At 36.6% G+C, this 24637-nt stretch overlaps 1 protein-coding gene across 2 annotated transcripts in view; it reads right to left on the reverse strand.

Moving 5' to 3' along the window:
- LOC149535315 (glycoside hydrolase family 2 protein) overlaps positions 1-24637 on the reverse strand; it is a 294481-nt gene that overhangs the window by 155274 nt on the left and 114570 nt on the right. For both annotated transcript variants that reach the window (XM_089806686.1, XM_089806687.1), the window contains one exon: positions 6997-7180. In XM_089806686.1, coding sequence (XP_089662812.1) covers positions 6997-7180 — 184 coding nt within the window. The remainder of the gene's footprint in view (positions 1-6996; positions 7181-24637) is intronic.

The raw sequence follows: 24637 nt of genomic DNA on the forward strand, positions 1-24637 counted from the left end.
ACATCCAAATAATATCCTTTGATATCTTGATCTCCTTATCCAACTTATGAAGTTTTCTTTGCAACTCTTGAACATTATTAGAATATCATTATGCAAATGATCTTCAGTTGGCCTGATTGCTTATCTAGTATAATTCTTATTAAATGGCAATTACTAATAAATTTTTATCTTTAATGATTGTTGTCTAATATGGCTATGTAAAGATGAATGAGCTTTCGGTTTGATAGGACCCTTCAACTAGGGTATGATCGTTTTCTTGATGTGCTTGATTATAATAGCAATTTCTTAATGGTGATGTTTCTGACATAAATATTACTTTTAGTTGTTTCAGTTGAGATGATAACCCATGGAATTTTTGCAATTCATTTGTTATCTCTCAGTCTTTCTTCTTCTCAATTTCTTGGCATGTATTCTTCCTTGAATTGATATGAAATGAGATAAGTCAGCACCTTATTGGTTGTAATCAAAGTAATGAGACTCAAACTTGGTTCGGACTCGGCAAAGGTAACTCGGCTCGTGACCCGGCTCAAACTTGCCTGTGACTCGGTAGTGACTCGGCAAAGTGATAAAACCCTTGAATTTTAGAGATTTTTTTAGATTTAAATTAATTCCATGCACCCATTATTGAATAAAGATTAAAGACACAATAACATCATAAAATAGAAGGTAATTTGATCACATACGTAACATACATCAATTACGTAACTACAAAGGCGAAGAAAAAAAAAATCAATCGAGTCAGATGAGTCAGCCGAGTCACCCTGCTGAGTCAGGTGAGTCAGATCAGTTGACCCGCCAAGCCAGGGTCACAGGTCATTTTGACCCGGCTGAGGCAACTTGACTTGCCGACTTGGATGACTCGCTACGAGTCTCATTACTATGGTTGTAACTAATTTGGCTTACTAAATACTTCATCATCTTTGATGATTGGGTCGATATATCCCATGACACCTAATAATTTCAAAAAATTCTTGTGATTCTTTATTATTCACAAGGGAGAGGTGGCGACACACATTACTCCCTCCCGTAACAACGAATGGTCTAAGGTGTCACCTTTATTAGTCCATGTAATAGGCGTTTGGGCTGATAAGGGGGGATCCGCCCTTTCAAATATTTGTTTTATTAGTGTAATGTCCCCATTTCAAAGACTAAATGTAATTAGTATTTAAAATTAAAAATATTATTATATAATTTATTATTAAATAAACTATTTTAATTAAATATCAAATTGATATAATATTATGTTATATAAATTAATACAATCACAATATGGAAATAATATAATTATATATAATAATATAATTATAATATAATCTTTAATTATATTATAATATCATCTATACTAAATAATTGGTGAATAAATAATAAATATATTTCTCAAGATTAAAAAATGAAATAGTATCAATGATTATAATCTAAATTAGATATAAAATATTCAAAACAAATATCAAAATATAAACTAATATGTTTATATGTTATAATAACTGAGATACATTTGACATAATTATACTCTAACTATAAATATTATACAGATAATAAATCACTATATCGCAATTGAATTTGAAATATATTATGAACATATAAAATAAAAAATTATTCATATAAGAATAGATTAATATATCAAACAATCTATGTGACTATTATCAGGTCTAATGACAATATCATTATCATGAATTGAGGATTAATATAGAAATCAAGTTGAAATAATAAGAAATTATTGTTATGAATAGGTGCAAACTAGTCAGGAAAGAAGAGACATCACTCCAATGCTTATAAATATCTTCATCACAACAAGGAGAGGGAATCATTGAAGGAGAAGGCTAGAACATCAGTGGAAAACTATTCATGCACACTCAACACTTTATTCATGCACACTAAACACTTTATTCACGCATAATCAACACTTTATATCTACGTAGGAAGAATCTCATCTTTCTTTTTTTAATCTCACAATCTTTTCTATTGTTAAAGAACAAAAAACAAGTGCAAGCCGACAGAATAGATCTAGAGTGGAGAACGAAATATTAGAGAGTGAGTTTTGATGCCCAACCGACGGTACCAGGTTGTAAGTAACGTCAATATTCAGACACCTTGTTGGAAGTTCCCAAGCATAGGAACTGAGGGATATCCTGTGGAGGCATAACAATGGCAGAAATAACCACATACTGGAGCATTATGTCTTCTACAGCCGAACATAATCAGTCCCTCACCAGCATTTCAGTAACACATTCGTCATCATGTTGATCAAATTGGGCACATGTAGTAACTAATAATTCATTATGATCAATTCTTCTCGATAGAAGCTCCTAAATAACACCCATGTTGTCATCTGTGAGTACACAGAGTTTGCAAATGTCGACACTGATGCCACAGAGGTATACAATACTGAGCATCTCACCATAAAATAGTTAGGGAGTATCCACAGATGTCATTTGAAATAATATACAACAATGAAGTGTCATTAAGTAATTCGATGTCAAAAGATGAAGGAACGAAAGACTCAATCGGGAGTTCAAATATATTCAATAGCAACAAGTGCAAGGTGGTCCTTTTCTACCCATTTTCAAGACAATATACACAGGAATATAGGGACTAGAAATTAGAGGAGTTGACATAATATATAACAGAGATTGAAAGGAGATCAATAAGTGCTTGGAGAACTAGATTTGATTGGAACACGCAGATACAGAACAAATCCCAAATTTAAACTGAAAAACTCAGGGTGATAACAATTCAAAGACACCTAGTAAAATTATAGTCCCAAGATATTATATTCTAGAGGTCATATCAGACTTTGTTCCCAGACCAAGAAACTGAATTATCACAGGCTTATTGTTTTAATACTTGGAAAATCATAGTATTTTTAGCACCAATATTACTTCAACATATAGTTCACATAAGGCTGCTCATTAAAGTCAAAATCGGTCATAAGATATGACTTAGACCAAGACAATGACTGCACAACATGGAAGAGAAGGATAAGCAGTTGTTCTGATCGGAAATACAGACTCAATGGATATGTGACAAGGAACAATTACATATTTGTTGAATATTGTGGCTCTAACTATATTTACATTCATCCTTTGAATCAATTTTGATGGATACTATAATGAAATGTCTCCATTTTCATTAAATCATATTTTGCAATCCTTATTTTAAGTTGGGATTGTTGTTTCAGAATTAAATTAAGATAGCTCTCAACTAAGGGATATTACAATTGGTTACCTTTTATGGCAGTAATGTTGGTACTGCTCAAGTCTTCTTTTGGTCGGCGAATAAACTTAACCGCTTCTTTAAACAAAATGCTTTCCCTTTTATCTCCTTCTTTATTCGTTGCTGCATCCTCCCCTTATCTCTTCGTTCCATACAAACGGAGGTCGAGCCAATAGGATGTCTCCTCTTTAATTCATATTACTTCTTTCGCTCGTCGATTGATGGTAAGATATGATGATCCCTGTAATTATTCTGCCGAATGGTTAATATACAGCCTTGACTTCCCACGTGATTGCTAGCGCGAAGGGCCCACAAGGCTGACCTGGGCAGATGCATAAGAAGAAAATGAAGTGGTTCTAGTGCCTGTTATTGTGATTCGATGCCAAAATACCAAAACTGGAGATGGGAACTATGCAGCAAACAATTTAGAAATAACAGGTGGTGGTAATAATATTTGGGCTCCAGTCTTATTGTATAGCTTCAATATTTATTATTAAACAAAAGCCCACCAGAACATAGCAGTTCTCATGGAACTATGGTTATCAAAGATCAAAATTTAATTATCAAAGCAATAATCTTCTACAAACTTATGACACGATAATATCTGCCGATTATGTTTATTGTGCATGCTCTTCTGTAATTCTGAGTATTCAGAAAAATATTTAACGAATTCCAATTCTTTGAGCGTCTTTAATCTGCAAATGAGTAAGTGAGGGAACATCAGATGTTACTTTCTCAGCCCGCACATAAAGCAGCTTCCTCCAAACATAGTAGCAACAATAGAGATATACTTTTATTGCCCATGAATATATATATTCAAGCACCCAAGGCATCACTGTATCCAGGTCTATTCCACACTGTACAACAGAATCTACAGTATTGCTTTCAGGCCACGACATGATATTTAGCATGATAATAATTGGAGCCCTCATTTTCAAATACACCCAAACAAGCCACGACTTTATCCACGATAAGTTACAAATCTGAAATGAAGCCCAACTGATAGATGTGAATAGTTCTTCATCCGACAGTTTCCATGTTTGGAAGATTAATAGAGTCCTATATTCTTCGATTCGTATGTTAGAGTTGGTATGTATAATTATCGGTTGCAGAATTCATTCTCTTACTGTGGTCATCTTTTCTTATTCTATCTGCTCACTGATTATATGGGTATTCGTCCCAAATGGTTTAGAATTACTTTTTCTTATATGTTTTCATCTGCCATAGCATAAATGCCTTACCAACGTCTCCAACCCATCAATGTACTGTTGGTAATGTTTCTTCAGTACATGTTGATATACCTTCAAGTTGTTGGCTTTATTGAAGAAATCTGGCTCTGATACCATGTTAAGTTTTGTAGGATCGCTTTTCTGCAAATGTAACAAGTTAATAAAACTGCCATTATTTCTGTGTGTTCCAAATGCAGATTTGAATGTTATATAAATATGCGTAGAAGAGACATATCTCGTGAAAAGACATGTCTCTATGGTCATTTATAAATTAATCATCAATTAGACAATATTAACATTAATATATATATATATGTATATATATATAAGTAGATATATGAGAGTTTGTCTAATTGATGAAAGATTATCTCTAGGTCAATTCAATCCGATTGAAGCTACAACATTAACATAAACGAGCAATTGCTTCAGCTATCCTTTGTCGTCCTCTTGCCAAATCAGCCAATATCGCCAAAATGCTCAGATTTGGTTTTGCATCTCTCATTGTACCTTTGAAAGAGGGGTTACGTGATTCTGTCCATTGCCTTTTTCTCTCGTAAATGATTTATGCCGCTTATTCACTGCTCCTAAATCCTCAACCTAGCAGGCTGGCAGGGTCAAGGCTCTGATACCACTACAATATCCCAAATAGAATTCCGTGAAAAAATTATATTTGAAATCAGGAATATAAGTGCAAATAACTTGAGATAGGAAATGTTTTCTCCTTGACATAGATGATATTCCACATTGGAAAGAACAGAAAGAATATTGAAGAGTTGGATTGAAGAGAGTTCCAGACCAATTATACACAAAGAATCAAATTGCCTTCTCAATTTTTCCTTTATTGTCTGCTATTAGATAATAAAGCTGAGTTATCTCGAACTAAGATATGGTTTCAATAGCTCAGTCAAACTCCCAATTAATCTCTCAATTGAATGTCTTCCCTTGATCAGACAATTATCAGTCTAAACTTCTCTGTGATATAATGAATATCTGTTATTTTTAATTTTGCCTATTGATTCGCCAGAACTCTTGCAAACTCAAGTTGGCATACTTGATGCCACTCAATTGGTGCACCTGGGACTTATTTTGTTATTCCATTGCCTGGTGAATAGGGAGTTCTAGATATTCCAGCAAAAGAAACTCTATGTCCATGATAGCTTAGTCAACTAAAACACTGCGGGATCACCATACTGCGACTGTCACAGCCTGATCACCCTACTACTTCTATGATCCACACCCTCAAGTTGCCATGACCCCTGAAACAATGACAATATAATTGGATGCTTTGCTTTGAGCTCTTCCGAATGGTAATGGTGAGACACAAGATGGACTGCGGAATCTTCTTATCTTTCCACCTCTGCTGTGGTGGAATATTATTATGACTATCACTATAGAAATGTAGAGACACAGTTATATGTATTTTGTGTAAAGTCATTGCGGTTAAACAGTTAATGGCAGTTCATAAAATTCTTCAAACCTTGCTTTGTTCAATCGGCATAATTTGCTAGGTTCATTCTTACCACAAATCACAAGAATTTCCTGTCTCGTACCCGAGTACCCAGCCTCACTGCTGATTTGAATTTTCTGAACCTCAATGGAATTGTTCCATTGTATTTGACTCCAAATTTGCCTCTGATTAGGAGACTTCACAAATTTAAGCAGACTACAGTGGTTTAAGGCCACTGAAACTGCCAATGAATTTTGGCTCCAAACCTGGCAATAAGAAAACACATCCATCCTTACTGCTCTCTCAAGAGCTCCATCTATAGTGCCTTCTCAATAAATTTTCCTCCATAATCTAAAATAAATGCCCACCCCTATTGGAAGGGAAAAATAAATAAAAGTGGTCCAATTATGAAAATCAAATTAACCCACCAAGCCCTCAATTATTTAATTATTTAATTATTTAATTAATTACTTTGCCACAAAAGGGAGACATTACACTAGTTCCATGGTTTTCAAGAAAAAAATTCATCTTCTTCATTGCCACTCATTTGAGTACAAAGATGAATAGAAAATCTAATTGTTTTTTTGAAACTGTCCTGTGGCAGATCAACTCATTTTATTAGCATTATATCAGAGGTTTCTGAATTGTCTTATTAACATAGTTTTGTAGACTGTTGCTAATTACTTAGGCTGAAAATCTTTAATTCAATATCACCTGAAAATAGTTGCTGATCAGCCTCATAACTGTAATATCTAGTTTTGATGTCTGCTATGTTCTAGCTATCTTTGTTCTTAGTTTTTGGCAGTGGGCTTTTCTAGTATATCTTATGATGTTGCTGAAAATTTAGGTAATATTGTAGGGGACTAATTTTCCCTCCTTAGGCCTACCTTACATTACTTTTCCAATATTATTAAAATACTGAGTATCGAAATAATCATTCTAGCGCCACCTACTAGTTTCATTGTTGCACATATCATTTCACTGCATTGTTATACAGAATGAGGAAAGAATAAGCTGCACTTTTAAGCAATCTTGGACAGAATCTGAAGGCCCAAGCATAAAAAAGATATCATTTTTCGTAGAATATATCCTTATAAATCAACTAACCTGTGGCTTTGACAGAAGAAGAACATCACGGTGAATACCAGATAGCCACCAATGGTCTTGATCTTCCAAATAAGATCCATCACTCCACCTTATCACTTGAACTGCTAATATATTTTCTTTGGAGGAACCGGCTTCATAACAAATTCCAGTGATCTCAAATTCTGCAGGAAGCCGACTATCCTGACTGTTTTGCCAAACAATTAAGAGTCAGATGAGTTTTTAATTTCATTTCATAGCTTTGTAGAAAGTAAGGCATAAGGAAATACAGACCCAAGAATCTACAATAAGCAGCAACTTCATAGAATTAATTTCTTGTTACTGTTCTATGACACAGGAGAATCTACATTATGTTGCATAAAATATTCCAGTTCTTAATGTTATAATTAAACAGAAGGAAATTCAGCTTAATGCAGCCATGTGATGGCATCTCGTTACGTCCATGTATAACCTATCCTTTCCAATGCCCAATTGGAATTATTCCATATTTTGCCAATGCATGACATGTATACAATGGAGAATGATCAATTATTTTCTTCCTATTGATTTGGAAACTCTAATTCCTGCCATACATCTCTCATGTTTTGAGTATGTTCAAGTCTAATCATAATTATTCTTCGACAGTTTAGCAATAGCATACAGCATCAATATACATACAACCATTTTTTGACTCTTGGCATCCTATGTCTCATACTCATGACTATATTCAAACATTATAAACAGTTTATACATGTCTGACACAAAATAGTCATAACATTTTTCATATTCTAACTTTTGCTTTTGTTTAAAGGATTTGTGATGCTAATGAACTTAGATGTGTAATTTTTGGAATGATACACAGAATATCAAAAAAAAAAAAAATTAAATGAGTTCTACCATGATTCTTATTAAACAATGGCGCCAGTTGGACTTAATGCAATGATGAATCACTGATCCTACTACCTTGCAACACACAAAATCATGTTTTACATTTCACTTTCAATCAATCATGACATTAGAAGTTTCTTCTCTCTTCCAAGAAATTATTCCCAATGCTAGACAAATGTATAACCTGCTGTAGATCCTAAGAAATTTACATTTATTTAAGCAATCAAGATCAAATTTTCATCTGAATATGTATTCTATAACAAAATGAATGTGTCTTAAATGTTTTAGACTTCTTCTATCAGCTTTCCAAGAAATGACTTGTCACTTTCGTGATAACATGAATGTCTAAAAAATACCAATGGTTTCTGTCTAAATGATTAAAAGGCGACCATTTGAGGAATTAATTATGAATGCCAAACTCAATAAAATATTAAATGTTTTCCATAAGTCTTAGTGAATAACATTTTAAATCTTATCAAAATGTCTTTTATGCAAAATCATGCTATACTGATAGATAAGATAAGATAAACTTATTAATGTCCAGCAAGAGACCACAAAGAGGATCTAAGGGCCAGTACGGAGCAAGAGGAGCCAGCCAACAACAGGAACAACAAATAGTTCCTAAGGGAAAGAAAAACAAAAGCTAGACAAAGGATGGAGACAGCTTGCAAACAACCCGCCATGAAGAAAAAATCAAGGAACCAACAGATACTGATGAGGGCGGGCGGAGGTCCTCTGTTGCCTCTAAAAGAGCCTCTAGAAGTGGAGAATCGCTACCACGTATAGCTCCCATGGGGTCTCATCGATCTAGCGTGCCCAAGCAGACGAGCAAGAGGTCATTTGGTACCACAAGCCAGAGAGACTAACGAAACAAAGGAGGTGATAAGCTGATCCTTGGTCTGTCTCAAGGAGGACTGAAGCTGCAACGTATGGTCCTGAAGCCTCATGGTCTCCTAGACATAAAGAGCAAGGGAGAGCTAGTTTGTGCACCCGAAGAAGGATGAGAGACGGGTACCCTCTGAAGAGACAACAAAACCTCCCACGAACCTCATTGTATACGGGGCAAATAGAAAATAAAATGTGTCTCCACCTCAACCTCCCTCATGTTGCAAACCCAATAGATCTGGTCCTTCCTATCAAGTTGGTGATATGTCTAAATACAGAGCCGATGAGAACCCTCCTTGAAGGAGCCCAAGGAGATGCAGATCACATGTGTCCAACATCGAGAGGGGTATAAAGGATGCATAATGGCCGCATCCTAAATATTAATAAACTGCTCTGTATAGTAGGTCATCCTCGGTCGAAGAACCATGGGGGGGTTGACCCATGTGATAGTAAGGTACTACTTGTAAATATCCATCCTAAGGTGTCCATCTTACTCCATCTGTGAAGGGTGAAGGTAAGCAGGGGCATCCAAAGAATACTTGAAAAGAGGAAGATGGTGGATCGTGATCCCAACAGATCCCAGAAGAGCAATGCTATAATGTCCCCTTCCTTGTATCCATCTCATACTTATCATCTTATCCTTTATGCTCCCAAATGCTAAGAGGAGCAACAAGGAGAAATCAATTAATTATTTGTAAGGTTATCAATTAAATGAATATTAAAAGGTAGCCTTATATTTAATTAATGAAAAAAGTAACAAAATGAAATATGATTCTAGAAACTTCTTAAAGGAACCAACTCTTCAAGTCTCTAGAAGCTTCTTTTGAAGGATCCACCTCTTAATGTTCCTAGAAGCTTCTCCTCGTGGTTCTAGAAGCTTCTTGAAGGACCCACCTCCTCATGTCTCCAGAAGCTTCTTGGAGGGTCTACCTCCTCGTCTTCATGTAAGCTTCTCCTCATGTTTCCAAAAGCTCCTTGAAGGTCCCACCTCCTATCTCTAGAAGCTTCTTGAAGGATCCACATCCTCATTTTTCTGGAAGCTCCTTTAAGTATCCACCTTCTCTTGGAGAAAAAATATAAACAGAGGGCCAATTAAGTTTTTAATCATCGAGTTCTTGAAAATTGCTTCGATGTGTTCGTTTATGGAGCCAAGGGTTTCTACAAAGTTATTCCATTAGTCATTGGGACTGATCACTCCTATTGATAGGCATAATTGAGGTGGTGAAACACCCTTTGAAGGGTTGCTACTGTTTGGGTGGGAGATATTCAATCTTTCACACTAGTATCATTATGTTCAGATTTCATTTAACTATGAGAGAGCTTCTAAAGAACATTCCCTTGTAAGCGAAGAGTCTTGGTCATCACTCAATGATTGTAATTAGTCAATTGCATTTTCATTCTAATACAATGTTTAGATATTTTGAAGGCTTTTGCAAGCGTTTCTATTGTTACCAATTGAACTTAAGCATATTAGCAGCAATCTGCAAGATATCCCTTTGTGTAAACTTTAAAGTGTTTGACAAGATCGAAAATCATAAAATTAGAATCGGAATTAGTAAGGGATGTTGCAGTGGTTTCCTGCCATCCTCTTGGGTAATGATTGCACTCAATTGGTGTGAAAATCGTTTGTGCACAATTCAATTTGGATTTGATTTTTAACCAGACAACAAAAAGTGGTCATCATGGCAACATTCTTTAGCAATAGACAGGATTGGAAAAAGTTTAAATGAACTCAATACAAGCTCAAACATGAATTGCTATGTATAAAATATCCACTTTCAAAATTGGGGCTGTCTACAAGGTCATTGTTACATCCCAAATTTTTGCCTAATTTAAAAATGTTCATGTCGTCGATGAGTTTTCATGTCAAGTCAGTTGACAAGTAAAATCATTTATGATCATGTGAAATGATAAGATGGTTAATTGTTATAATTTCATGTGAAGATGACATGTTAGTTAATCGTTATGATGTTATTATATTGCTATCTTGAAATCTTGGAAAGTCGGTTATTCATTATAAATTTGTGGGAAGTGAAATGATGGTTAATCATTATGATGTTTTATGAACAATAACTTGTCATAGTAATTGTGAATATTTTGAGGAATATGATATTATTGTGGAGAATTTATTTTCTTGTAGGAGCACGTCGAAGGTTGGGAAGCATTGCCAGAGACGAATTGTGCAAGGGACACCACTTCACTTATGAGTCGATAGGTATGAATTCTAACCACTAATTCTAAGGGGTAAACGACAAGGCAAGCAAGAGTATACTAGGGACTACCATGAGCTATCCGGTCAATAAATATACATTATTAAAAAAAGATCCCTAAGCATTAAATTAAAATGTGTTACCTTAAGAATTTGGATGATCTCAAAGCTTCATGTGATTTTGACACGCCTTAATACAATAATACCATAGTATATTGCATAAGCTTGCATATGTCTATATACACATATATGTATGTATGCGTGAATTGGAATAAGACATATGTATGCGCCCGCTTCATATGACGTATATGCTAGATACGTTGTTCTAATATATATATATATATATATATATACACGTGTGTAAATCCATACACAAGTATAGGTAGGTGTGGTATGATATTAGTATATTAAGATGTTAGCATGAGTTCATTCTATTCTTTGACAATAGTTTATTATTCAACTTGAGCGGTCATATTTCTATACTTCATTTCATCGAGCCTTGTAATATTTCGATGGCCACTTTATTATTGCCACATCAAGTCGATGGCCTTTATCTTGTCACTCCTCGCCACCTTCACAATCTTGCTCGTAAGTGAGCATGCAATCGAGAAGGCAAGGATTTATGAAAGGATAGCTCATTTAGAATACAATATTCTTGCCTCTGAAGAGTAAAATACCACCACTTGCAATCAGAATCACTTCTTCTCTTTCTTGCTTTGCATTCTTCTCTGTGAGTTCCATACATTTATCCAGCAGACATATACCATCTGCCATCTCAATTCTACATTTTAGATAGTACTTCCACCTTCTTTAGGCGTTGCATTGATCATATTCAGTATTTCAATGCCAAGCTTCCTGCACTAGAATGGCAGTAGGCGATTCCATACTTGGTTTGTCATAGCAATCAGTGATCGTAAATTATAGCATTTCTCAGGATCCATTAGAGCCTTTGTAAAGGATGACCTCCAATTAGGTCACAAAATCACCACAACTAAACTTTATGTTTTTCTTAAATGATATAGTGAGGTGTAGTTGAAGCCTGTTTTCGGAAAGTTATAATTATATTGTTAGAACCGATCAAGATATGATCCAATGTCTTCTTTCTTTATGTATAATATTGTAAGAATGCTCCACAACTATGACATTCCTCATATAAGAAATACTCTTTTTAGAATCATGAATAACTGGAGTGCAAGCTTATACAAGGATATCTAATATATATTCCCTAAGATAAGAGACTGCACCATCGTGAATCAAGTATTGATTTCCAAAATCAATGATCTTTTATAATGCCAAGGCCCATGTCGGGCAGATGGATTGGTTGTGATTATAAATGCTTGTACATCCAGATTATCTTTTATAATGTCAAGGCCCAAGTCAGGCAGATGCAATGGTCGTGATTACAAATGCTTATACATCCACCCAGTGATTCATTTAGGAAGACCGGCATGGTCGAGATGAATGGTGTGAAATGGCAATCACTAAACTATGGTTTATTCTTGCATGATAAAAGAAAAGAACAATCAGTAACTTAAGAAAGTAATAAGAGATGTTTGAAGATTGAGTCAACTCATGATAGTCCATGTAATAACCCCAACAGATTATAACTTCTTCAAACACCAAAAATCTTTATACTTCAGTTGTTTGACATTTCGTCAAACACTTTGCAAGCAAGCTCTGATACCACTGTAATAATCCTGCTCAATTCCAACCTTAAAATGCTGATTGAAGGCTCGAAGAATTTTGTCAAACACTTTGCATACAAGGGGTCATATGACTGATATAACTTTTTAGATTGCTGCAATGACTCTTGTTTCGATTTGCATCAAAGAGAATGCTTACAAAAAAACCTCCAGATTGTCTAAACAATGACCTAACATGAATGTGCAACTAATTTTGACAATACTCAATACAAATATGAGACCTAACTACTTGCAATATGCAGCTACAGCAACTAATGATTATGACAAATACTTTGGATGCAACCTAAGATGGCATTAATGCACTTACAGCCAAGTGTCATTAATATAAACACTTAGTATGCAAAATTATAACATTATTTATGCCAAAAAGAGAACTTACAGCCAATTGACATTTTGTCAAACAATTGGCATGCAAACTAATAAGCTGATCATCAAACTCTAGGTTTGCAATATAGGTAGTCTAAAAATTACAATGCTCTTTCAATTCCAAAATCCTAGCCTTCCTTTGATACCAATAATGCCAAATGGCGAACAAAGACAAGTACAATGTGAAATAGTGAAGTGCTGAAGCTATATTTTGTACTCAGCTGAAAACCTACATTTCTCAAAAAATATGCCGAATGAGAAGTGAAGAACCTGATTGTAGATGGCTGCAATAATTTTCTTCAATGCTGCCCCTTCCACTTTGTTTTTTTTCTGATCTTCTTTTTCCACTTGCTTTTTTCCGAATTTGCGTTTTTCGTTTTGCTTTTTCGAACTGCTTTTTCGGATTGCTTTTTTTCGGAGCTGCTTTTTCGGACTGCTTTTTCAGCCTGCTTTTTCGGTTCTGCTTTTTAATGGCTTCCTATAATTTCAGACCTACTAGAAATGACCTCCAATAATTTCGGCCCTGCTAAAAATGCCTCCTAAAATGCTAACATGCTGAAAAATGGCCTTAGGCCCAATGATGCCCTAGCTGAAGTGACTAAAGTATCACCTCCAAATGTGCAACCCTTCAAAAGATATTTCACTTCCTTAGTTATGCAAATTCAAGGGAGTTTTCGTTCCCAAAGATCAACTGACTATCTGAAACCACTTGTATTTATTCTTTTTTCTCCACTTTCTCCAGAAGCTTCTAGAACATTATTTTATTTTATCTATTAAGTGACTTTATAAAATATTTTATAATTCAAGTCACTTTATTAAATTAATTAAATATAAAGTTACCTTTTAATATTTATTTATTTGATAACTTTATAAATAATTAACTTAATACCACTTATTTATTTAATTAAAATAATTAATTAGTCATCCTCATAAAATATTCATTATTTTGGATAACCTAATTAATTAAATTAATTAAATCAAATTGCCTCCAAAATGGGGACATGACAGTCCATGGTATAGTCTTGTTGTCAAGTCGAGCAATGGGCGATCACGTACATAGTGCCCTCACAAATCCTTGGCCAAGGTAGGTTAGTGGCATACTTGCCGCTATGATCACTAGAGGTCAAGTTGCTAACAGTTCGCAAATAGGTGTATGGAAGGTTTCCTAAACCTAGTTGGTTGTTAGCAAACACTCTAACACCAAGATGGTCAGTCGCTAAACAATGGTGTCACAAGCCTAATCCCAAGGTAGGGAAGGCCCTTCTCAGTAGAGATTGTGTGGGGATACTTAAGAGTCAACAGTTGAGAGGTTAAGCCCTTGGCAATGCTTATTCTCTCCTTTGGTAGCCAAGGCTTGCACAACTCAAGGTTAAAGTCTATATGCAAGACATCTGAAATTTGGGTACATTACTTTATATTTAAGATCTATATTTTCAGTTGGGTAATATGGTTAAGATTAGTTTCTCTTTTATTAGATTTAAAAGTAGTTTAGTCAATCATTCCTTTACTTGAATATATATAAATAGAAATGAAATGATAATCATGCATAGATGATACTAAGGTCATTATAACTGTCTTTCATGTTACCTTGAAAAGAAATGCCATTTTGGTTATTTCCAATCCATTAAATTTGTTTGAAAATTTAGCATGTTACAATCATCTAAACGTATGGTTGATACAACTCTTCATGAGAATGGTTTATGTCTTCTAGTTCCAATAAGTTATGTAAAAGTTTATTTAATGAATTTGATAGACATGCTAATTTGAATCAAGAAGACAATACGAAAGTTGTGGATGATGATTTGTCTACATCATCCTTACAAGAGGTTATGAGAGTGATTTTGGGTATTGACACTCAAGATACCAGTGCCATGAATGGAGATTGCATAAACACTTTTGATTTTTATGACAGCAGCTATGAAATCCTGAAATCCTGCATTACAATATTCTTAATCTATATTTGTGTGTTTTAATCTTAGTCTATTATGTTTTATATTGTTACATTTGCACATTTGGTATTTGTTAATAAACACTTTTGATTTTTATGACAGCAGCTATGAAATCCTACATCCACAAGGGAAACAAGTTAAACCAATTGTGCATTAAGGAATTATTTTACCTAATACCTTATGTACATTTATGGTCTGTAGATTAGTTTCATTTGGATTTGTGAGTTTTATTTTCTGAATTATTAGATTTATTAAAATTGTTATTGCCAGAAAATGATAGTTCCTATCGCTAGGAAGTGACAATTCCTAGCGCCAAAATTGCTTTAGTTTGCTGCAGATTTATTATTGTGTGTTCTAGATGCATTCATAATCACCCAACTCACAACCTGCACCCCTTGATGGTATATTACCCGGACACCTTTCACAAGCTTACGCCCCCGGATTGACATGAATAGACCAAGCTAAAAATCATTCTAAGTATCAAATCTTTCTTATTATTTGCCCCAGTATTGGCCATTCATTTTGGCACTGTTGCTGGGGAAAGGTGTCAAAGGCATGTTAGCTGACGAGTTGAGTTAGAAACAATGCGCCTTAGGGAATAACTGATCAACTATTGACCTTGCTCACTTTGGTACCTTTGGTTTGTGCTGTAGTAAATCATATAGATGCATTGTTTTAGAATTTGCAAATTAGATTCACTTTTACATTATCACTTGTTAATGTAAAAAAATTGGTAAGTAATTGGTAAAAAGGTAGTTTTGAAGAAAAATGTTAAAAATGATGCATTTTCAAGGTAATTCACACACATAAATTTTGGGAAAAAAAATCTTGAGAAATACAAAATTTGAAGAGGATTCAAGAAGGGCATTTCCCCTTGACCCAATTGGGGTTTTCTATCCCCAGACCCCCGCTATCAAATTTAAAAACAAATGGAACTAGAGGGAAATCATGTTAACCAAAGGTGATGTTTTAATACCCTCTCTGCCTAATGAATGCAACTTAAACAATCTTGATCTTCCACTGTCAAGGGTATGTCCAAATGTTATTTTTGTGTTTGAACAAGAGAAAATAATTGATCAGTTTTTGGAACAATGTATATTTGAGGATGACAATTTAACCACTTGTTGTTCCAATTGCTACAGGAAAGATGATCGGTGCATATGCCTGAAAAACCCAGAGCACATGGTGAATAAGGTACAAGCTATTTGTAAGTCTCACCATGATAAGGATGAAAGTGGACAAGTTTTTCTTCTAACAAATAAACAATTTCAAACCCCAAATCGAGAAGATCAAGGTATGGATTACTCTATTGCATTGGAAAGACAAAATATTTCTTCAAAATATAATTACCCACCTAGTATGCACAATGAATGTAATCATGCATGCTCACAACAACCTATATATCCCTCTTATATTCCATCGTATCCACCCTTACCATCTCTATTCTACCCATCCTACTTAATCCCATCCACTTTATATCCTCAAATATTCTTGCCATTTTCATTATCTCATTCCCATCATATATTACCCACTCCACCATATCCATCAAGGGAAAGTATAATTTTTCCTAATATGTTTCATTATAAGGTGGTTGAAACTGCATGAAAACTTTCAAGGATCCCTTTACTATATACTCATGTGCTTGAAATTGGTAAATCAATGTTGGAATGTATTGATGCACATAAAGGTTTCGATTTAATTGACTTAGACAAACACTATAATTTACTGAATCATAATGAACTTTGTTCTTCTTTTCTACTTAGTGAATCACACATATACACACATGAGGCCATACTTAAAAATGAGTCGATTTTAATTATTGGACTCATAAATATGTGTGTTGACATTACTCATGCACTAACTAATATTAAACCATATGCATGCCTCATTCCAAAAACGTGTTGCCAGATCCTCCAAGATCTATATTTTAGTACATTTATACATATCCATATCAATATTTGGAGGCCTATGGTTAAAGCGCATATTCCTCACATACTTGTTGATTTGAGACCAATAATTGATTGAGCACAATCGTAGGGATTATATACCTTAATGGCCAAATAAAGTTATCAATGGATGATCATGCATAATCAAAGTCAATACCCATCACACTTGATTCTTTGTATTGTCTACGATGACCATTTATTGAAAAATATTATTATATTTCTAAATTCCTTGGATTCTCCTATAATCCCATGCTTTTGTAATGTGACATTATTCTAGGGGGATATTCATTGAATTTTTGAAATCTTTAATTTATTGATGATGCAAGGTTTCTTAAATGGGTTACTCTATTTCTTTGGTTATCATAATGCTCTTTCAGTATGAAGTTAAGTTGGGGTGAATCACATGAATTTTGGAATTCTTGGCTGATTTCTAATAAATCCTTGTTGACTTCCTTATTGGTGCTTTTGAAAAACCAAATTGTGAGATACTTGCACCACATTAAGGTATGTATTTTATGTTTACTGGCATGGTGAATTCATTTTAATTCATACACCTTTTATCAGTTTATATTCATATAAATTAATCTACCAATCATTTGTAAAAATGAATTGCCTACTTAATGTTAGATTTATTGAATGGATGCTATTGCATTACTATACTTGATATGCTTGGTTTTGAGAATATGGTTATAGGTCTCTTGTGGTGGGATGATCTTAGTGCCAATACCAATTGCTGATATTTTTCTACACAAGAATTACATAACACACTATGCTGACTTTGTTAACATTGTGTGGGCCTGCTAGCTATCTGGCACATATTAGTTTCACTTGTGCTTCACTATTCGAGATCATAGGAAGATTTTGGCATAAGGTGTTCACCACCTTAAGATGAGATTTATTTTTCTCAGGCACTCAATCACATGTAGGACATTATGCAACTAGGTCTATGAGAACCATGCACAATGTGGTACTATTTTATTGAGCCACACATCTAAAAATACTTTGAAGAGATGTACAAGAATTTTGAGCATATTGCCAACTACCAAACTCCCTCAAGATGTGTCTCCTCCTCTCTGAAGTTTTATGGACACATTGGTGACTACTATCAGTCTTCACTCCATACTCCTGTCTTCGGTAATGAAGGCGTGTTACTCGCAAATTTTTTTTCCTATAATGGATATCTTTCAAGCTTCAAAACAATAGGGTTTCATATCTTCATGGGATGTCATCCTATATTATCATCATAGAGAAATATGAGTATCACCATCATTGTGAGTGATTATCTTACCCAAGTGTGCTAGTGCGTTCCAAAGTTCTCCAAGACGATTTTAGATTCAGTGTTGTGAGATATATGGATCAAGATTGTTTTTAGAATTGTTTCAATATTCCCAATTTTTCAAAGATTATTCTTGGTCATCATTTTAGATTTCATTATACAATCAAATTTCAACAGTGCCTTCTACGTGGTCATGGACAACACTCAAGTTTTCGATGGTATCATTTCTTATCATCTGTAATGTTCCCGAACGGTTTTGGTAATGTTCCCGAAAGTTTCAAAAATTTCCCGAACGGTTTCGGAGATGCTCCCGTGCTGCGCAACCACTTTGTCGAACGGTTTTGGAGATGCTCCCGTGTTGCACGACCACTTTCCCGAACGGTTTCGAAGATGCTCTTGTGTTGCGCGGTCACAGCTCGTGCTGCGCAGCCTCAGTTGCTCGTGCTACACGGCCCCAGTTGCTCGTATTGCGCGACTACTGCCCGTGCTACGCGGCCACTTTCCCAAATGGTTTCGGCGATGCTCCCATGCTGCGCGACCCTAGTTGCTCGTGTTGCGCAGCCACTGCCCGTGCTACACGGCCACTACCCGTGCTACGCAGCCACTTTTCCGAATGGTTTTGGAAATGCTCCCAACGATTTTTGCTCTGATACCACTATTATGTTCCCAAGTACAGAGGACTGGGTAACTGGCAGAGATGAAGCTTGAATAATCCATACACAAATGAAAAGATCAGTCGTACGATGCAATGGGGTCCATATGGTGGAGGAAAGTGGAGAAAGTATGGAGTTGTTGTCAAGAAGTCTGTACGGTGCCAGAGCAAGGCGCAAGAGAGGTCGTACGACGAAGATCAAAGGTCGTACAGTGAAGGTGTTTCAGGCCATACGGTGATGGTATGTTTCAGGCCGTACGGTGGAATTAGCAGGCCGTACCATGCAAATGAAGGGCAGTACGGAAGTTTGGAGGAGGGACAATCGTCAATGAGTATTCGTGTCGGAAGTGATACAGCCACAACAATGACAACGATTTTGCTCATACAAAAATAACAACAAATTTAGATGAACTCCAAACAATAATAGAGACTCGACTACAATTAATCCTTCAATTAATATTTGCCAAAGATGATGCTCCGATTTGCCAGATCCGAGCGAAGTAATACATGCAACAACGAAATAGGGTGAGGGTTGAATCCCACCAAAACCGCACGAGCCAAATAGGGAATATCTTTCACTTCCGAAATGATGAACGATCCAGAACTCCAACAGGAATTCACAATACATAGAAAATAATCCAAAAGCATACCCAAAGACTACCTACAAGCCGTGCTTAAATACCCGTCGGGAAACTTTCCAAGGGTGTACAAAGATAGCCGACGGGAACACAAACTACGGAAACAAAATAAAAATGGGTCCCAGATATATTAAATCAATCAGAACCACAAATACAAATGTTAACTTGGGCCCCATCTTAATTAATTAAAGTAACTAATTAAAAGTCCGTATATTATTTAAATTCTGGGACCAGTTAATTAATTAATTTAATTTAATTATTACATTAAAATTTGGGGACATGACAAATCCTTGCTGCCCAAAGATTGCTTGTCCACAAGCAATCCATCATCTGACGAAACATCAACAACTCCAAGGTCCCAAATCAAACACGTGGGCAAAATGAGTGAACTGTTATCAAACCTCCCTTGCACCACACTGTCATTAAGCATCTGTTGCGCCACTTTGATATAAAAATTGTCATAGCCTTCACCAGGATCCCACTAACACAAATTGATGAAATCTTTCACGTCATTATGTTCAAAAATCTCTTTGGGTATGGTCATGCACACAGACGATGATGCTAGCACAAACTTACTAACACAACCACAACGATCACTATTATATTCTTGACGGATGAAACCTTGACGAAGAGAGCTTCAGTGGTGAGAATGTCGACGAAGGGGGCCTCTACTGTAAGAACCTTAGCGATAGGAGCTTCGATGAAGGGTGCCGCAATGATGGAAGCCTCAGCAAAGAGTACCTCAGTAAAGGGAACCTTGGTAGAAAAAACCTCAATGGAGAGTACCTCAGCGGTAAACAAAATTTTAGCCGCAAATAAAACCTCAATGACAAGCAGAACCTCCGTTGAAGCCTCAATGATGGATAGAGCCTAGACAGCGAGTTGTCTCAATGGCGGCAAACGCAGCTATTGCGACCAATGCAACCACAATGACGAAGACAGCCATGATGTCGTCAACGAATACAACTACAATGACGTATACACCCTTGACGATGGATACAGACTTGATGTTGGTGACGGACACAACGATGTTGACAAACGCAAGGACGGTGATGAACATGATGATGGACTTGGCAATAGACACAACTACAGTGACGACAATGGAAACAATGAAGATGACATAAATGACGACGATGGTGGTGTCGAACATGGCAACAGACAAGGCAGCGGTGATGACAATGGACACAATGATGATGGATATGGTGACGGTGACAACAAAGGACAATGACGGTGACGGACACAAACTCGACAAGGTACACGAACTCGACATCAGTAATGGACACAATGGTAACAGGCACGAACTCGACGTCGATGACGTACACGATGGTGACAGACACAACAACGGTGACAAACATGAACTCAACGATGGACACAGACTCGGCATCGGTGATGGACACGACGGTGTCAGACGCGAACTCGACGACGGACACGAACTTGGCATCGGTGATGGACATGATGGTGATGGACATGATGGTGACAAACACAACGATGGTGACGGACGCCAACTTGATGACAAACACGGACACGGACTTGGCGTCAGTGATGGACACGGCGATGTCGAACACAAACTCAATGACGGACATGGACTCGGTGTCGGTGACGAATACGAACTCGACGACGAACACGAACTCTGCGTCAGTGACGAACATGACGATGATGGACACGATGGTGACAAACACAACGATGGCGACAGACACGAACTTGACGACGAACATGGACATGGACTTGGCATCGATGATGGACAAGATGGTGTCAGATACAAACTCGATGATAGACCTTAGCAATAGACACCGCTTCTATGATGGACACAACTTCAGCAACTAATGGAGCTTCCTCAACGGATAGTGCGTTGGTGACAAGCACAACCATGGGCACAACATGATTCGTCCATGTCTTCACAAGATCCATGCAAGCAACCTCTTTATTTTTTTGGTGTTCTCCCCATGTTGGTGTAGTAGAAAGATTTAGCAAATCCTCCTGGAGCAGCCCTGTAATCATGTCTTCATTCTCCTCATGTAAAGCATCATCCTTATCGTTGTCATCCATTTTTTCCCACTTGTGCAAATGAGATATTAGTTTTTCTTCACAATGCTTGAAAACACTACTGACCAATCTATATGTTGCTATAGAGGGGATACAATCTAGATTACGAACAGCCCATAACATAGATGTAATGGGTTGGGATATCTCATCTATCTCTTCAAGGCACGAAATCATAAGACTCTCCATAGCAACTGGAATCTTAGTATCATGATCTTCCTTGATGGTAACCAAGAAGTGATGAAACATATCATGGACCAAATTTTGCAATTCGAGATCTAAGAGAAGATTACTTACTTTGACATTTGCACAATTCTCCAATATTGTAGATCTCCTACCAAAAGGTTCACTACTGAAGTCATCAAGACTCTGAAACCTGTCAACTACCAATTGCAATATCTCTATCATGGTGTTATCATCATACAGTGCTTTAGGAGCCGAAATTCTCAAGACCTCACTGAGAGATGCTGCAACTGCCAATCTTTTATCCTTGTCATGGTGTCTCAGAAGCTTGGATTGACTTAAGGCATCCTTAATTGGCGAGAGGATTCTCTGTATAAATCTTGAAGGTAATTGGTCCACCTGACACAAACATACTTCCAATATATCTAAAGGAAGATCAAGACCCTCACTGAGCTCTTTGCCAATCCTTTGTAGTGCCTTCAACCACCACTCTCCATCGCTATTCGGGGCCATAGTGTGATCCAAGTACCAAAATCTCTCAATCATCCCAAACGGTTTCAGAGATGCTCCCATGCTGCACGGTCACAGCTCGTGTTGCGCAACTACTGCCCATGTTGCACGGCCACTTTCCCGAACGGTTTCAGAGATGCTCTTGTGCTGCGCGGCCACTTTCTCGAATGGTTTCGGAGAGGCTCCCGTGTTGCGCAGTCACAGCCCGTGCTGCATAGTCACAACCCTTGTTGTGCAACCACTTTCCAAAACAGTTTCAGAGATGCTCCCGTGCTGCGCAGCCCTAGTTGCAAGTGTTGCGCGACTACTGCCCATATTGTGTGGCCACTGCCTGTGTTGCGCGGGACTGCACAGCCACTTTCCCGAACGATTTTGGAGATGCTCCCGTGCTGCGCAACCTTAGTTGCCCATGCTGCGCGTCTACTGCTTGTGTTGCGCAGCCACTACCCATGCTGCCTGGCCACTTTCCCAAATGGTTTCGGAGATGCTCCCGAACGGTTTCTGCTCTAATACCACTATTATGTTCCCAAGTACAAAGGACTGGGTAACTGGTGGAGATGAAGCTTGCATAATCCGTACGCGAATGAAAAGATCAGCCGTACGATGCAATGGGATCCAAACGGTGGAGGAAAGTGGAGAAAGTACGGAGTTGTCAAGAAGTCCATACGGTGCCGGAGCAAGGCGCGAGAGAGGTCGTATAGTATCCACAGGAGGGTCATACAGTGAAGATCAAAGGCCGTACAGTGAAGGCGTTTCAAGTTGTACGGTGATGGTATGTTTTAGGCCATACGGTGCAAATGAAGGTCAGTACGGAAGTTTGGAGGAGGGACAATCGTCAATGAGTATTCGTGTCGAAAGTGATACAGCCACAACAATGACTACGATTTTGCTCATACAAAAATAACAACAAATTTAGATGAACTCCAAACAATAATAGAGACTCGAATACAATTAATATTTGCCAAATAGGGAAGATCTTCCACTTCCGAAATGATGAACGATCTAGAACTCCAACAGGAATTCGCAGTATATAGAAAATAATCCAAAAGCATACCCAAAGACTACCTACAAGCCGTGCTTAAATACCCGTCGGAAAACTTTCTGAGGGTGTAAAAAGATAGCCGACGGCAACACAAACTACGGAAACAAAATAAAAATGGGTCCGAGACATATTAAATCAATCGGAACCACAAATACAAATATTAACTTGGGCCCCATCTTAATTAATTAAAGTAACTAATTAAAGGTCCTTATATTATTTAAATTCTAGGACCAGTTAATTAATGAATTTAATTTAATTATTACATTAAAATTTGGGGACATGACATCATCCCTGCCAGGATTTCTTTTCTTTGGCCATTTTATGCAATTATTGAAAAATTGAAAAGAAAAAAAGAAAAAAAGGTAAAAAGCAATAAAAGAACCAACAATGAAAACCTTTGGGCATTGTTGGCCAGTTAATCTTTGAAAACTGGTTTCAACGGATATTAACTGCAAAATAAATTCTTAATGGTGAAAACTATTTTTACAGCACCATTAAGCGGTGAGTGGTTGAAAACTGGTTTGCCAGCAATCACTTGTCGTGATCAAAAATGAAAAAAATAATGATGAAAATTTTGAAATAAATTAAAAATGAAATAAAGGCACTGCAATAATTGGTGTTCTTGGCTCTTTTGCTAATCATTCTTTTTCGAAACACTCATTGGCTTTTGTGGTCCTTTCACTCTTGGCACCTCCTGTCACTTACTCTTGAAGCTCTTATTCGGCGTGGTCATCCAAACTTTGATCACCCATCATATGTGCTACATGTTTAGTTGCATTGTTCCAGGATGTGCTACCTACCATTTGTTCTACAATGCTTCAATTCGATGATAGTGGCTCATAAAGTTGCAGTCTCAATCCCAGGTTTTGGTTCCTCCGAGCAAGTTACTCTCTAGTGCTTTCTATCAAATGGCTACGTTTCAGTGGTATTGCAGTTCTTGATGTAGATTTGGAGCTCCACCAGAGACATTGGTATAAGTGGACATGCAAGTTGGTAAAACAATTTATTTTTATTTTTCATTATTTTTTTCTTTTAACTCTATTAATATTTCTTGGTATCTTCATCATATTAAGCATCTTTCCCCATATTCCTTCTCGTTTCCTGTGGACGGTCAACCCTTTCAGTTGGGGGGAGGTCAACCACCTATACTTCCTATCCTTCACCCATTTCCATCCTTATTCATTCCCTACTGGTATCCACTATTTTAACCTTCATTTGCACATGAATACTTTCCTATCATATCATCTATCCATATAGCTCAGATTAATAATTTTTGTAGCTCCTCTATCAAATTTCTTTTGAGAGCATCTTGAAATAAAACATCAAATGAGAAACCATGACTCAAAGGAGTTATGCACATTTGAACAGAAAATATGAA

This window comes from Cupressus sempervirens, chromosome 10 (genome assembly GCF_028749045.1).
Source record: "Cupressus sempervirens isolate cs-2001-9-10 chromosome 10, ASM2874904v1, whole genome shotgun sequence".
Taxonomy (NCBI): Eukaryota; Viridiplantae; Streptophyta; class Pinopsida; order Cupressales; family Cupressaceae; genus Cupressus; species Cupressus sempervirens.